The 16,532-nt window shown below is 44.2% G+C and overlaps 1 protein-coding gene across 1 annotated transcript; it reads left to right on the top strand.

The window, feature by feature from the left end:
- Positions 1-35: 35 nt before the first annotated feature.
- LOC119326027 (cinnamoyl-CoA reductase 1-like) lies at positions 36-1,592 on the top strand. The gene is made up of 5 exons (XM_037599735.1): positions 36-198; positions 286-440; positions 533-715; positions 786-1,138; positions 1,237-1,592. The coding sequence occupies exons 1-5, from the start codon at positions 36-38 to the stop codon at positions 1,418-1,420; spliced, it is 1,038 nt and encodes a 345-aa protein (XP_037455632.1). The 3' UTR covers positions 1,421-1,592.
- Positions 1,593-16,532: the final 14,940 nt, after the last annotated feature.

The following is a 16,532-nucleotide window of genomic DNA, read 5'->3' as shown; positions in this document are numbered from 1 at the left end:
TTGCGTCCACGCATCGGCTGAACACCGTGGTCACCATGCCGTCGATCGACAAGGCCACCGACAACGGCGAGCTGAAGCAGAGGCAGCCGGAGCAGGAGCTGGTCTGCGTCACGGGGGCCGGAGGCTTCATCGGCTCCTGGGTCGTGAAGGAGCTCCTCCTCCGTGGCTACCGCGTGAGAGGGACCGCCAGGGACCCCGGTAAGCGACACCATCCATGATCTCGCCAGTGTTGTGGTGCTTCATCAGCTCATCTAATGGCGCGCGCGTTTGCATTGGTTTGTGAAGCTGACCGCAAGAACGCGCACCTGCTGGCGGTGGAGGGGGCGGAGGAGAGGCTCACCTTGTGCCGCGCCGACGTCCTCGACTACAACGGCCTTCGCGCCGCCTTCCGCGGCTGCCATGGCGTCTTCCACGTTGCCTCCCCTGTCTCCAACGACCCCGTCAGTTCACGAGCTCTGCTCTGCAAACAAGGGCGATTCTAACAGGGGCGGCATACTTACTTGCTTCCTACATGTGTCGTGCTCGTTTGCAGGACCTCGTGCCGGTCGCCGTTGAGGGCACAAGAAACGTGATCAGAGCGGCAGCGGACGCGGGTGTGCAGCGCGTGGTGTTCACTTCGTCCTACGGCGCCGTGCACATGGACCCCAACCGCAGCCCGGACGTCGTGCTCGACGAGACGTGCTGGAGCGACTACGAGTACTGTAAAAACACAGGGGTAAGAAATGAATACTCTGCTCCATCGCCGGTGAACTTAGCTCACTTGCCGGCCCTTGTGTGCACTGCAGAACCTGTACTGCTGCGCCAAGATGATGGCGGAGATCACGGCGGCAGAGGAGGCGGCCAAGAGGGGCCTGGAGCTGGCAGTGGTGGTGCCGTCTATGACCATGGGCCCCATGCTGCAGCAGTCACTCAACTTCAGTAGCAGCCACGTCGCCCGCTACCTCACCGGCGCCAAACCCACCTACCCTAACGCCGTCGCTGCCTACACCGACGTCCGTGACGTCGCCCGGGCCCATGTCCTCGTCTACGAGCACCCCAACGCACACGGCCGGTACCTCTGCATCGGCGCCGTGCTACACCGCGCATACTTCCTCGAGCTCCTTGGCGACCTCTTCCCGCAGTACCACATAACCGCCAAGTAAGTAGGAGCACAGCATGATCGATCTTATTTCGACGTGTTTGATCAGATTTTGGGCGTTGCTTGCTTGCTCACCGTGGAATTCGTTGGCGGGGCAGGTGCGAAGATGACGGCAAGCCCATGGCGAAGCCTTACAAGTTCTCAAACCTGAGGCTGAGGGAGCTGGGGTTGGAGTTCACTCCGCTGAGGCAAAGCTTGTACGAGACAGTGACGTGCTTGCAGAAAAAGGGTCACATGCGTCTCCCCATTGTTCCCATAGCACAGAAGCGCGCGTACTTGTAACAGGGCAGGACAGGGGACAAGCCCATCTCATAAAACAACAAGAGCAAACTGCAGCCGCAAAAGAAAATACTGTCAGGATTTTGGAGCTTCAGCATAAAATTAATTGTGTATTTCTACAAAGCAAAGTGTGGCATGTAAATAGAACTAAAACCACGACGAGTATTTTGGAAGGGAGGGGCATTATTTATTTTGTAATGAATGTACTTCTACACATTATTTATAAATTCTTCTTCCACCAAAAAAGAAGGAATGATATCGTAATTTGGGATCAATAGAGAAAAATGTGTCTTGCTCTTGCAAGTCTGATTTGTACACAAGTACCATATTTGACTATCATGTTCCATTTTTTTACTTTTCCAATTTATTTTCGGTTGGGTGGCCATATTATTTTGTTCGAAAAAAGAATGGTCGGGTCATGTTTGACAAAAATAGTGATGGCTAGTTGCGGTTATGAAGGTGCAACAACGGCGGTGTATTTTCTGGGACGTGAGATAACACCCAGATTTATTATTTGCATACACTTGTGTCGCATGCATAAGATTATCGTAGCATCTTCAATGTGGGATTTTGGACAGATTGTCTCTTCTCAACAATTTGATCAACGAACTAGAGCCACTCAGGCGTCAACGGATATTCTCTGTTTGTCAACGGCTTTGGGCTGCTTACCTGGCGTGTGCATGGTTTTGGAACGGCCGCTCCGACATTTGTACTGCGATGAAACTTATAGCCACTCCCGTGAGCTTTTGGTACCGTTGTTTCGGCATTTGTACCGTCCCAACTACCACTTGAGGGTGATTTTTCTGGGTTTTGGGATGCGGTACTAAGCGGTGGGAGCACCGTAGTTCCGGTTATGTTTTAGTAAAAGGTGCAACTGGTGTGATGGACGGTTGTACCGCCCAGGCCACCACTACCTAGTTCATCAAAGTCCACACTTCGTTCTCATATATGGATCCCATCTCAAATTTCATGGCCTCAAGCAATTTCGCGGAATCTGGGCTCATCATCGCTTCCTCATAGTTTATAGGTTTATCATGGTCTAATAACATGACTTTCAAAACAGGATTACCGTACCACTCTGGTGCGGATCTTATTCTGGAAGACCTACGAGATTCGGTAGTAACTTGATATGAAGCTTCATGATCATCATCATTAACTTCCTCACTAATTGATGTAGGAATCACTGGAACTGATTTATGTGATAACTACTTTCCAATAAGGGAGAAGGTACAATTACCTCATCAAGTTCTACTTTCCCCCCACTCACTTATTTCGAGAGAAACTCCTTCTGTAGAAAGGATCCATTCTTAGCAACAAAGATTTTGCCTTCGGATCTGTGATAGAAAGTGTACCCAACAGTTTCCTTTGGGTATCCTATGAAGACGCACTTCTCCGATTTTGGTTTGAGCTTATTAGGTTGTAGCTTTTTCACATAAGCATCGCATCCCCAAACTTTAAGAAATGACAACTTTGGTTTCTTGCCAAACCACAATTCATAAGGCGTCGTCTCAACGGATTTTGATGGTGCCCTATTTAAAGTGAATGCAGCTGTCTCTAAAGCATAACCTCAAATCATAGCGGTCAATCAGTAAGAGACAACATAGATTGCACCATATCCAATAAAGTACGATTACGACATTCAGACACATCATTTCGCTGTGGTGTTCCAGGTGGCGTTAGTTGTGAAACTATCCCATGTTGTTTCAAATGAAGACCAAACTCGTAACTCAAATATCTCCTCCACGATCAGATCGTAGAAACTTTATTTTCTTGTTATTGATTTTCCACTTCACTCTGAAATTCTTTGAACTTTTCAAATGTTTCAGACTGATGCTTCATCAAGTAGATATAACCATATCTGCTCAAATCAGCTGTGAAGGAAAGAAAATAACGATACTCACCACGAGCCTCAACACTCATTGGATCGCATACATCAGTATGTATTATTTCCAATAAGTCAGTAGCTTGTTCCATTGTTTCGGAGAATGGAGTTTTAGTCATCTTGCCCATAAGGCACAGTTCGCAAGCACCAAGTGATTCATAATCAAGTGATTCCAAAAGTCCATCAGCATGGAGTTTCTTCACGCGCTTTACATCGATACGATCCAAACGGCATTGCCACAAATAAGTTGTACTATCATTATTAATTTTGCATCTTTTGGCTTCAATATTATGAATATGTGTATCATCACTATCGAGATTCAATAAAAATAGACCACTCAGCAAGGGTGCATGACCATAAAAGATATCACTCATATAAATAAAACAATCATTATTCTCTGATTTAAATGAATAACCATCTCGCATCAAACAAGATCCAGATATAATGTTCATGCTCAACGTTGACACCAAATGATAATTATTCAGGTCTAGAACTAATCCCGATGGTAGATGTAGAGGTAGCGTGCCGACGGCGATCACATCGACCTTGGAACCATTTCCCACGCACATCGTCACCTCATCCTTAGCCAATCTTCGTTTAATCCGTAGCCCCTATTTCGAGTTGCAAATATGAGCAACATAACCAGTATCAAATACTCAGGCGCTACTACGAGCATTAGTAAGGTACACATCAATAACATGTAGATCAAATATACCTTTCACTTTGCCATCCTTCTTATCCGCCAAATACTTGAGGCAATTCCGCTTCCAGTGACCAATCTTTTTGAAGTAGAAGCACTCAGTTTCAGGCTTAGGTCCAGACTTGGGTTTCTTCTCTTGAGCAACAACCTTTTGCCGTTCTTCTTGAAGTTCCCCTTCTTCCCTTTGCCCTTTTTCTTGAAACTAGTGGTCTTGTTGACCATCAACACTTGATGCTCCTTCTTGATTTCTACCTATGCAACCTTTAGCATCGTGAAGAGCTCGGGAATAGTCTTGTTCATCCCTTGCATATTATAGTTCATCACGAAGCCTTTATAGCTTGGTGGCAGTGATTGAAGAACTATGTCAATGACACAATCAACTGGAAGATCAACTCCCAGCTAAGTCAAGTGGTTATGGTACCCAGACATTCTGAGTATGTGTTCACTGACAGAACTATTCTCCTCCATTTTGCAGCTGTAGAACTTGTTGGAGACTTCATATCTCTCAACTCGGGCATTTGCTTGAAATATTAACTTCAACTCTTGGAACATCTCACATGCTCCATGACGTTCAAAACGTCTTTCAAGTCCCGATTCTAAGCCATAAAGCACACTGAACTATCAAGTAGTCATCATCTTTGCTCTGCCAGACGTTCTTAACGTCATCAGTAGCATCTGCAGTAGGCCTGACACCCAGCGTTGTTTCCAGGACATAATTCTTCTGTGCAGCAATGAGGATAATCCTCAAGTTACGGACCCAGTCCATGTAGTTGCTGCCACCATCTTTCAACTTAGCTTTCTCTAGGAACACATTAAAATTCAAAGGAATAGTAGCACGGGCCATTGATCTACAATAATATAGACATGCAAAATAACTATCAGGACTAAGTTCAGGATAAATTAAAGTTAAATTAATCATATTACTCAAGAAGTCCCACTTAGATAGATATCCCTCTAGTCATCTAAATGATCACGTGATCCAAATAAACTAAACCATGTCCGATCATCACGTGAGATGGAGTAGTTAAGTGGTGAACATCACTATGTTGATCATATCTACTATATGATTCATGTTCGACCTTTCGGTCTCAGTGTTTCGAGGCCATATCTGCATATGCTAGGCTCGTCAAGTTTAACCCGAGTATTCTGCGTGTGCAAAACTGGCTTGCACCCGTTGTATGTGAACGTAGAGCTTATCACACCCGATCATCACGTGTTGTCTCGGCACGACGAACTATAGCAACGGTGCATACTCAGGGAGAACACTTGTACCATGAAATTTAGTAAGGGATCATCTTATAATGCTACCGCCGTACTAAGAAAAATAAGATGCATAAAAGATAAACATCACACGCAATCAAGATATGTGACATGATATGGCCATCATCATCTTGTGCTCATGATCTCCATCACCGAAGCATCGTCATGATCTCCATTGTCACCGGCGCGACATCTTGATCTCCATCGTAGCATCATTGTCGTCTCGCCAACTATTGTTACTAGACTATCGCTACCGCTTAGTGATGAAGTAAAACAATTACATGGCGATTGCATTGCATACGATAAAGGGACAACCATATGGCTCCTGCCAGTTGCCGATAACTTTGTTACAAAACATGATCATCTCATACAACAATTTATATCACATCATGCCTTGACCATATCACATCACAGCAAGCGCTGCAAAAACAAGTTAGACATCCTCTACTTTGTTGTTGCATGTTTTACGTGGCTGCTATGTGCTTCTAGCAAGAACCGTTGTTACCTACGCATCAAAACCACAACGATTTTTCGTCAAGTATGATGTTTTTGACCTTCAACAAGGAGCAAGCGTAGCCACACTCGATTCAACTAAAGTTGGAGAAACAGACACCCGCCAGCTGCCTTTGTGCATAAGCACGTCGTTAGAACCAGTCTCATGAACGCGGTCATGTAATGTCGGTCCGGGTCGCTTCATCCAACAATACCGCTGAATCAAAGTATGACAGGCTGGTAAGCAGTATGACTATTATCGCCCACAACTCTTTGTGTTCTACTCATGCATATAACATCTACGCATAGACCTGGCTCGGATGCCATTGTTGGGGAACGCAGTAATTTCAAAAAAATTCCTACGATCACACAAGATCTATCTAGGTGATGCATAGAAACGGGGGAGAGTGTGTCCACATACTCTCGTAGACCAAAAGTGGAAGTGTTATGTAATGCGGTTGATGTAGTCGAACGTCTTCGCGATCCAACCGATCAAGTACAGAACGCACGACACCTCCGCAATCTGCACACGTTCAGCTCGGTGACGTCCCTTGAACTCTAGATCCAACTGAGGCCGAGGGAGAGTTCCATTAGCATGATGGCATGGTGACGGTGATGATGAAGTTACCGGCGCAGGGCTTCGCCTTAGCACTACGACGATATGACCGAGGTGGAAATCTGTGGAAGGCACCGCATACGTCTAAAATATCAACTTGATCAACTTGTGTGTTTATGGGGTACCCCCTCCCCCGTATATAAAGGAGGAGAGGGGAGGCCGTCCGGCCCTCCTTGGCGCGCCCCCAAGAGGGGAATCCTACTAGTACTCCAAGTCCTAGTAGGTTTCCAGCTAAAGGGAGGGGGGACGAGAGGGAGAGGGGGAAGGAAAGGGGGGCGCCGCCCCTCCTACCTTGTCCTATTCGGACTCAAGGGGTAGGGGCGCGTGGGGCTGCCCTGACCACCCCTCTGTCTCCACTAAGGCCCATCGAGGCCCATTAGTTCCCCCAGGGGTTCCGATAACCCTCTGGCACTCTGGTTTTATCCGAAACTTCTCCGGAACACTTTCAGTGTTCGAATATAGTCATCCAATATATCAAAATTTATGTCTCGACCATTTCGAGACTCCTCGTCATGTCCGTGATCACATCCGGGATTCTGAACAACCTTCGGTACATCATATCACATAAACTCATAATACCAATCATCGTCGAATGTTAAGCGTGTGGCCCTACGGGTTCGAGAACTATGTAGACATGACCAAGACATGTCTCTGGTCAATAACCAATAGCGGAACCTGGATGCTCATATTGGTTCCTACATATTCTATGAAGATCCTTATCCGTCAAATCGCATAACAACATACGTTGTTCCCTTTGTCATCGGTATGTTACTTGCCCGAGATTCGATCGTCGGTATCATCATACCTAGTTCCATCTCGTTACCGGAAGTCTCTTTACTCATTCCATAATACTTCATCCCGCAACTAACTCATTAGTCACAATGCTTGCAAGGCTTATAGTGATGAGTATTACCGAGAGGGCCCAGAGATACCTCTCCGAAACACGGAGTGACAAATCCTAATCTCGATCTATGCCAACCCAACAAACACCTTCTGAGACACCTGTAGAGCACCTTTATAATCACCCATTTACGTTGTGACGTTTGGTAGCACACAAAGTGTTCCCTTGGTATTCGGGAGTTGCATAATCTCATAGTCTGAGGAACTTGTATAAGTCATGAAGAAAGCAATAGCAATGAAACTGACACGATCATAGTGCTAAGCTAACGGATGGGTCATGTCCATCACATCATTCTCCTAATGATGTGATCTCGTTCATCAAATGACAACAAATGTCTATGGTTAGGAAACATAACCATCTTTGACTAACGAGCTAGTCAAGTAGAGGCATACTAGGGACTATATGTTTTGTCTATGTATTCACACATGTACTAAGTTTCCGGTTAATACAATTCTACCATGAATAATAAACATTTATCATGAATTAAGGAAATAAGTAATAACTTTATTATTGCCTCTAGGGAATATTTCCTTCATGTAGATCACTAAGAGGAAGCGTGTATCAACGCGGTTAATGTAGTCGTACACCTTCACGATCCGTTCCAATCAAGCATCAAACGTACTGCACCTCCACGTTCAGCTCGATGACGTCCTCATATTCTTAATCTAGCAAAAGGGACAAAGTAGTAGATGAGTTCCGACAGCATGACAGCGTGGTGACGGTGGTGGTGAAACTATTTCCACAGGGCTTCGCCAAGCACAATAGATTTAGAGCATAGGATGAACTAGAGGGAAAGGGGGCACCGGCACACGGCTTGGTGAATCATGGTGTGTTCTAGGGGCTAGCCATGTCCCTCTGTTTATATGTAGAGACTTGGGGTTGTAACTTGGAGAAAGGGCCTCCCCAAAGTCGGTTTGGAACGCAAGTAAGAGCCCTTCTCAGATTCCAGCACCAGACGTCACGGTCCTCAGCGTCTGGCCTAGACGCCATGGTCCTCGGTGTCTGGCCTAGTGTCTAGTCCTTGACCTCCTCAAAACTTCCTTTTGCACCGACCTAAAGCCCCGTGGGCCTTACCCCTTGGCCCAACCAAAGTGTCCTCGTACCAGAACATTTCTGAAAACATCTGAAACCCTTTTGATGAATTCTGAAACCCTTATAGACATCATCCTATACATAAATCTTTACCCCCGGACCATTCCGGAGCTCCTCGTCAAGTCCGTTCTCTCATCCGAGACTCCGAACAACATTCAGTGACCAAGATACATAACTCATATAATACTATATCATCACGAACATTGAGTGTGTGGACCCTACAGATTTGAGAATGATGTAGACATGACCGAGACGCTTCTCCAGTCAATAACCAATAGTGGGACCTGGATGCCCGTATTGGTTCCAACATATTCTACAAAGATCTTTGTCGGTCAAACCTTTATGACAACATACATAGTTCTCTTTGTCTGTCAGTATGTTACTTGCCCGAGATTCGATCATCGGTATCTCCATACCTAGTTCAATCTCGTTACTGGTAAGTCTCTTTACTCGTTCAGTAATGCATCATCTTGTAACTAACTCCTTAGTCACTTTGGTTGCAAGCTTCTTGTGATGTTGTATTACCGAGAGGGCCCAGAGATACCTCTCCGTCATACAGAGTGACAAATCCAATCTCGACTCATGCCAACTCAACAGACACCTTCGGAGATACCTGTAGAGCACCTTTATGATCACTTAGTTACAAAGTGATGTTTGATAACATACAAGGTATTCCTTCGGTATCCGAGAGTTGCATGATCTCCTGGTCGAAGGAACATGTATTTGACATTAAGAAAGCAGTACCAACAAACTGAACGATCATATGCTATGCTAATGGATGGGTCTTGTCCATCACATCATTCTCCTAACAATGTGATCTCGTTATCAAATGAAAACGCATGTCTATGGTCAGAAAACCTTAACCATCTTTTGATCAACGAGCTAGTCTACCGGAGGGTTGCTAGGGACTTGGTTTTTGTTTATGTATTCACACATATGTATTTAAGTTTCCGATCCATACAATTATAGCATGAATAATAAACCTTTATCATGAATATGGAAATATAATAACAACCACTTTATTATTGCCTCTAGGGCATATTTTCAACAGTCTCCCACTTGCACTAGAGTCAACAATCTAGATTACATAGTAATGAATCTAACAACCATGGAGTCTTGGTGCTGATCATGTTTTGTCCGCGGAGGAGATTTAGTCAACGGGTCTGCCACATTTAGATCTGTATGTACTTTGCAAATTTCTATGTCTCCATCCTTGACTTAATCACGAATGGAGTTGAAGCGTCACTTGATGTATTTGGATCTCTTGTGAAATCTGGGCTCCTTAGCTTTGGCAATTTCTCTAGTGTTGTCCAAAAAGATTGTCATTGGACCCGAGTCACTGGGTATTACACCCAGATCGGATATGAACTCCTTTATCCAGACTCCTTCATGTGCTGCTTCCGAAGCAGCTATGCACTCCGCTTCACGTGTAGATCCCGCCACGACGCTCTGCTTAGAACTGCAGCAACTGACAGCTCCACCATTCAATATAAATACGTATCCGGTTTGCAACTTAGAGTCATCCGGATCTGTGTTGATGGTAGCATTGACGTAAACCTTTACGACGATCTCTTCATCACCTTCATAAACAAGAAACATATCCTTGGTCCTTTTCAGGTACTTCAGGATATTCTTGACCGCTATCCAGTGATCCGCTCCTGGATTACTTTGGTACCTCCCTGCCAAACTTATGGCAATGCACACATCATGTCTGGTACACAGCATGGCTGATGCATAGGGAATGACTTTCATTCTCTCTCTATCTTCTGTTGTGGTCGAACTTTGAGTCTTACTCAATTTCACACCTTGAAACACAAGAAAGAACATTTTCTTTGACTGGTCAATTTAGAACTTCTTGAGAACTTTGTCAAGGCATGTGCTTTGTGAAAGTCCTATTGAGTGTCTTGATCTATCCCTATAGATCTTGATGCCCAATATGTAACCATCTTCACCGAGGTCTTTCATTGAAAAATTCGTATTCAAATATCCTTTTATGCTATCCAGAAATTCTATATCATTTCCAATAGCAATATGTCATCCACATATAATATCAGAAATGCTACAGACCTCCCACTCACTTTCTTATAAATACAGGCTTCACCGTAAGTCTGTATAAAACCGAATGATTTGATCACCTCATCAAAGAATATATTCCAACTCCAAGATGCTTGCACCAGTCCAATGGATTGTTGGAGCTTGCACACTTTCTTAGCATCCTTAGGATCGACAAAACCTTCCGGTTGCATCATATACAACTCTTCTTCAAGAAACACGTTAAGGAATGCAATTTTGACATCCATTTGCCAGATTTCATAATCGTAAAATGCGGCAATTGCTAACATGATTTTGGCAAACTTAAGCATCGCTACCGGTGAGAAAGTCTCATCGTAGTCAACTCCTTGAACTTGTTGAAAACCTTTTGCGAGAAGTCGAGATTGGTAGACAGTGATATTACCATCAGCGTTCGTCTTCCTCTTGAAGAGCCATTTATTCTCAATGGCTTGCCGATAATCGGGCAAGTCCACCAAAGTCCACACTTTGTTCTCATACATGGATCCTATCTCAGATTTTATGGCCTCAAGTCATTTGTCGAAATCTGGGCTCATCATAGCTTCTTCATAGTTCGTAGGTTCGCCATTGTCTAACAACATGACTTTCAGGACAAGATTACCATAACCCCCTGGTGCGATATATGTTCTGGTCAACCTACTAAGTTCAGTGGTAACTTGATCTGAAGCTTCATGATCATCATTTGCTTCCTCTCTTATTGGCGTAGGCATCACGGGAATGGTTTTATCTGATATGCTACTTTCCAATTCGAGAGAAGGTACAACTACCTCATCAAGTTCTACTTTCTTCCCACTCACTTCTTTCGAGAGAAACTCCTTCTCTAGAAATGACTCATTCTTAGCAACAAAGATCTTGCCTTCGGATATGTGGTAGAAGACATAACCAATAGTTTCTTTAGGGTATCCTATGAAGAATCACTTCTCCGCTTTGGGTTCGAGCTTATCTGGCTGAAGCCTTTTGACATAAGGGTCGCATCCCCAAACTTTAAGAAACGACAGCTTAGGTTTATGCCAAACCATAGTTCATACGGTGTCGTCTCAACGGATTTAGACGGTGCCCTATTTAACGTGAATGCGGTTGTCTCTAATGCATAACCCCAAAATGATAAAGGCAAATCGGTAAGAGACATCATAGGCCACACCATATCTAATAAGGTACGGTTACGATGTTCGGACACACCATTACACTATTGTGTTCCAGGTGGCGTGAGTTTTGAAACAATTCCACATTGTCTTAAATGAAGGCCAAACTCATAACTCAAATATTCACCTCCGCAATCAGATCATAGAAACTTTATTTTCTTGTTACGGTGATTCTCCACTTCACTCTGAAATTCTTTGAACTTTTTAAAGTTTCATACTTGTGTTTCATTAGGTAGATATACTCATACCTACTCAAATCATTTGTGAAGGTTAGAAACTAACGATACCCACCGCGTGCTTCAACACTCATCAGACCGCATATATCGCTATGTATTATTTTCAATAAGTCATAAGCTCGCTCCATTGTTTCGAAGAACGGAGTTTTAATCATCTTACCCATGAGGCATGGTTCGCAAGTATCAAATGATTCATAATCAAGTGATTTCAAAAGTACATCCACATGGAGTTTCTTCATGCGCTTTACACCAATATGACCTAAACGGCAGTGCGACAAGTATGTTGCACTATCATTATCAACTTTGCATCTTTTGGCATCAGTATTATGAATATGTGTATTAGTACAACTGAGATTCAACAAAAATAGACCATTCACTAAGGGTGCATGACCATAAAAGATCTTACTCATATAAATAGAAGAACCATTATTCTCAGACTTAAATGAATAATTGTCTCACAATAAACAAGATCCAGATATAACATTCATGCTCAACGCTGGCACCAATAACAATTATTGAGGTCTAAAACTAATCACGAAGGTAGATGTAGAGGTAGCATGCCGATGGCAATCACATCAACCTTAGAACCATTTCTGACGCGCATCATCACCTTATCCTTAGCCAATCTTCTTTTATTCCACAGCTCCCGTTTCGAGTTACAAATATGAGCAACTGAGTATCAAATATCCAGGCGCTACTACGAGCATTAGTAAGGAACACATCAATGAAATGTATATCAAATGTACATTTGTTCACTTAGCCATCCTTCTTATCCACCAAATACTTGGGGAAGTTCCGCTTTCAGTGACCATTTCCTTTGCAGTAGAAGCACTCTATTTCAGGCTTGGGTCCATCTTTGGGCTTCTTCACGGGAGCGGCAACTTTCTTGCCATTCTTCTTGAAGTTCCCTTTCTTTCCCATACCCTTTTTATTAAAACTAGTGGTCTTGTTAACCATCAACACTTGATGCTCTTTCTTAATTTCTACCTCTGCAGATTTCAGCATCGCGAAGAGCTCAGGAATCGTTTTCGTCATCCCTTGCATATTATAGTTCATGACGAAGCCTTTGTAGCTTGGTGGCAGTGACTGAAGAACTCTATCAATAACACTCTCAACTAGAAGATTAATTCCCAACTGAGTCAAGTAGTTGTGGTACCCACACATTCTGAGTATGTGTTCACTGACAAAACTGTTCTCCTACCTCTTACAACTAAAGAACTTCTTGGAGACTTCATATCTCTCAACCTGGGCATTTGCTTGAATGTTAATTTCAGCTCTTGGAACATCTCATATGCTCCATGGCGTCCAGAACGCTTTTGAAGTCCCGGATCCAAGCCGTAAAGCATGACACACTAAACTATTGAGTAGGGATACGTCTCCAACGTATCTATAAGTTTTGATTGTTCCATGCTATTATATTGTCCTTCTTGGATGTTTTACAATCATTTATATCATTTTTGGTACTAACCTATTGACATAGTGCCCAGTGCCAGTTGCTGTTTTTTGCATGTTTTTTACATCGCAGTAAATCAATACCAAACAGAGTCCAAACGCAACGAAACTTTTTGAGGATTTTTTTGGGCCAGAAGACATCTAGTGGGCTAGGAAAGCACCTGGGGGGGTGCTCCGTGGGGAGCACAACCCACCAGGGCGCGCCCGGAGGCCCAGGCGCGCCCTGGTAGGTTGTGCCCACCTCGGGTGCCCCCTGAACCACCTCTTTGCTCTATAAATACCCCAATGTCCAGAAACCCTAGGGGAGTCGATGAAAATCAATTCCAGCCGCTGCAGAGTCCAGAAACACAAGATCCAGTCTAGACACCATCTCTGAGGGGTGCATCATGTCCATTGGTGCCTCTCCGATGATGCGTGAGTTGTTCTTTGTAGACCTACAGGTCCGTAGTTAGTAGCTAGATGTCTTCCTCTCTCTCTCTCGCTCTCTTGATTATCAATACAATGGTCTCTCGCAGATCCATATGATGTAAGTCTTTTTGCGGTGTGTTTGTTGGGATCCGATGAACTTTGAGTTTATGATCAGATCTATGTTTTTATCCATGAAACTTATTTGAGTCTTCTTTGATCTCTTATATGCGTGATTGATTATAGCCTTGTATTTCTTCTCCAATATTTGGGTTTTGTTTGGCCAACTTGATATATTTATCTTGCAATGGGAAGAGGTGCTTTGTGATTGGTTCGATCTTACGGTGCTTGATCCCAGTGACTGAAATGGAAACGACACGTATGTATCGTTTCTATTAAGGATAACAAGATGGGGTCTATTTCTACATAAATAGATCTCGTCTACATCATGTCATCGTTCTTATTGCATTACTCCGTTTCTCCATGAACTTAATACACTAGATGCATGCTGGATAGTGGTCGATGTGTGGAGTAATAGTAGTAGATGCAGGCAGGAGTCGGACTACTAATGTTGGACGTGATGCCTGTATAACGATCATTGCCTGGATATCGTCATGATTATTTGAAGTTCTATCAATTGCCCAGCAGTAATTGTTTTCCCATCGTTTGCTATTTTTCCAGAGAGAAGCCACTAGTGAAACCTACGGCCCCCGGGTGTCTTTTCATCATATTTGCCTTTGCGATCTATTTTCCTTTGCATTTATTTTCATATCTATTAAACCAAAAATAAAAAAATACCTTGCTGCAATTTATTTGTTCCGCGACCTATTTATCCTACCACTTTTACCTCACGTTATTTGCCTATCTTGAGGTGCCGTACCCGAAAGGGATTGACAACCACTTTAACACGTCGGGTTGCGAGTATTTGTTATTTTTGTGCAGGTGTTGTTTACGTGGTGTGAGGAGGTTCTCCTACTGGTTCGATAACCTTGGTCTCATCACTGAGGGAAACACCTACCGTCGCTATACTGCATCATCCCTTCCTCTTTGGGGAAATACCGACGTAGTTCTAGCCGACATAAATTAGTCATCAGGTCAAGCCTGCCAGACATTCACAACGTCTACATCAGCTCCTACAGCAGGTCTGCCGCCTAGCGGTGCATCAAGGACATAAGTCTTCTATGCAACAATGAGGATAATCATCAAGTTACGGACCCAGTCCGTGTAGTTTCTACCATCATCTTTCAACTTAGCTTTCTCTAGGAACGCATTAAAATTCAAGTGAATGATAGCACGGGCCATTAATCTACAACATAGTTTTGCAAATACTATTAGGACTAAGTTCATGATAAATTTAGTTCAAAATAATCAAATTACTAATGAGCTCCCACTTAAATCAACATCCCTCAAGTTGTCTAAGTGATACATGATCCAAATCAACTAACCCATGTCCGATCATCACGTGAGATGGGGTAGTTTTCAATGTTGAACATCTCCATGTTGATCATATCTACTATATGACTCATGTTCGACATTTTGGTCTCCAGTGTTCCGAGACCATGTCTGTGTTGGGGAACACAATAATTTCAAAAAAATTCCTACGATCATGCAAGATCTATCTAGGAGATGCATAACAATGGGGGAGAGTGTGTCCACGTACCATCGTAGACCGAAAGCGGAAGCGTTAACTAACGCAGTTGATGTAGTCGAACGTCTTCGTGATCCAGTCGATCAAGTACCGAACGCACGACACCTCCGCAATCTGCACACGTTCAGCTCGGTGACGTCCCTCGAACTCTAGATCCAGCTGAGGCCGAGGGAGAGTTTCGTCAGCACGACGACGTGGTGACGGTGATAATGATGTTACCGGTGCAGGGCTTCGTCTAAGCACTACGACAATATGACTGAGGTGGAAATATGTGGAGGGGGGCACCACACATGGATAAAAGATCAACTTGATTAACTTGTGTGTCTATGCGGTGCCCCCCTCCCCCGTATATAAAGGAGGAGAGGGGAGGCCGGCCAGCCCTCCTTGGAGTGCCCCCAAAAGGGGAATCCTACTAGGACTCCAAGTCCTAGTAGGTTTCCACCTAAAGGGAGAGAGGGGGAAGGAAGGAGAGGGAGAGGGAGAAGGAAAGGGGGGCGCCGCCCCCCTTCCATGTCATATTCGGACTCAAGTGGGATGGGGCGCGCGGCCAGCCCTAGCCGCCCCTCTCTCTCTCTCCACTAAGGCCCATCGAGGCCCATTAGTTCCCCCGGGGGTTCCGATAACCCTCCAGCACTCTATTTTTATCCGAAACTTCTCTGGAATACTTCTGGTGTCTGAATATAGTCGTCCAATATATCAATCTTTATGTCTCGACCATTTCGAGACTCCTCGTCATGTCCGTGATCACATCCGGGATCCCGAACAACCTTCGGTACATCATATCACACAAACTCATAATACCAATCGTCATCGAACGTTAAGCGTGCGGACACTACGGGTTCGAGAACTATGTACACATGACCGAGACACGTCTCCGGTCAATAACCAATAGCGGCACCTGGTTGCTCATATCGGTTCCTACATATTCTATGAAGATCCTTGTCGGCAAACCGCATAACAACATACGTTGTTCCCTTTGTTATCCGTATGTTACTTGCCCGAGATTCGATCGTCGGTATCATCATACCTAGTTCAATCTCATTACCGGCAAGGCTCTTTACTCGTTCCGTAATACTTCATCACGCAACTAACTCATTAGTCACAATCCTTGCAAGGCTTATAGTGATGAGTATTATCGAGAGGGCCCAGAGAAACCTCTCCGAAACACGGAGTGACAAATCCTAATCTCGATCTATGCCAACCCAACGTACACCTTCGG

The sequence above is a fragment of the Triticum dicoccoides genome, chromosome 6B, assembly GCF_002162155.2.
Source record: "Triticum dicoccoides isolate Atlit2015 ecotype Zavitan chromosome 6B, WEW_v2.0, whole genome shotgun sequence".
Taxonomy (NCBI): domain Eukaryota; kingdom Viridiplantae; phylum Streptophyta; class Magnoliopsida; order Poales; family Poaceae; genus Triticum; species Triticum dicoccoides.
The sequence above is the reverse complement of the archived record's forward strand: the minus strand, read 5'-3'. Positions and strand labels throughout refer to the sequence as shown.

Coding starts and splice junctions, on each gene's coding strand:
- LOC119326027 (XM_037599735.1), top strand. CDS start 36: ATGCCGTCGATCGACAAGGCCACCGACAACGGCGAGCTGAAGCAGAGG. Junction 199..285: donor AGGGACCGCCAGGGACCCCG/GTAAGCGACACC, acceptor TGGTTTGTGAAG/CTGACCGCAAGAACGCGCAC. Junction 1,139..1,236: donor CAGTACCACATAACCGCCAA/GTAAGTAGGAGC, acceptor TTGGCGGGGCAG/GTGCGAAGATGACGGCAAGC.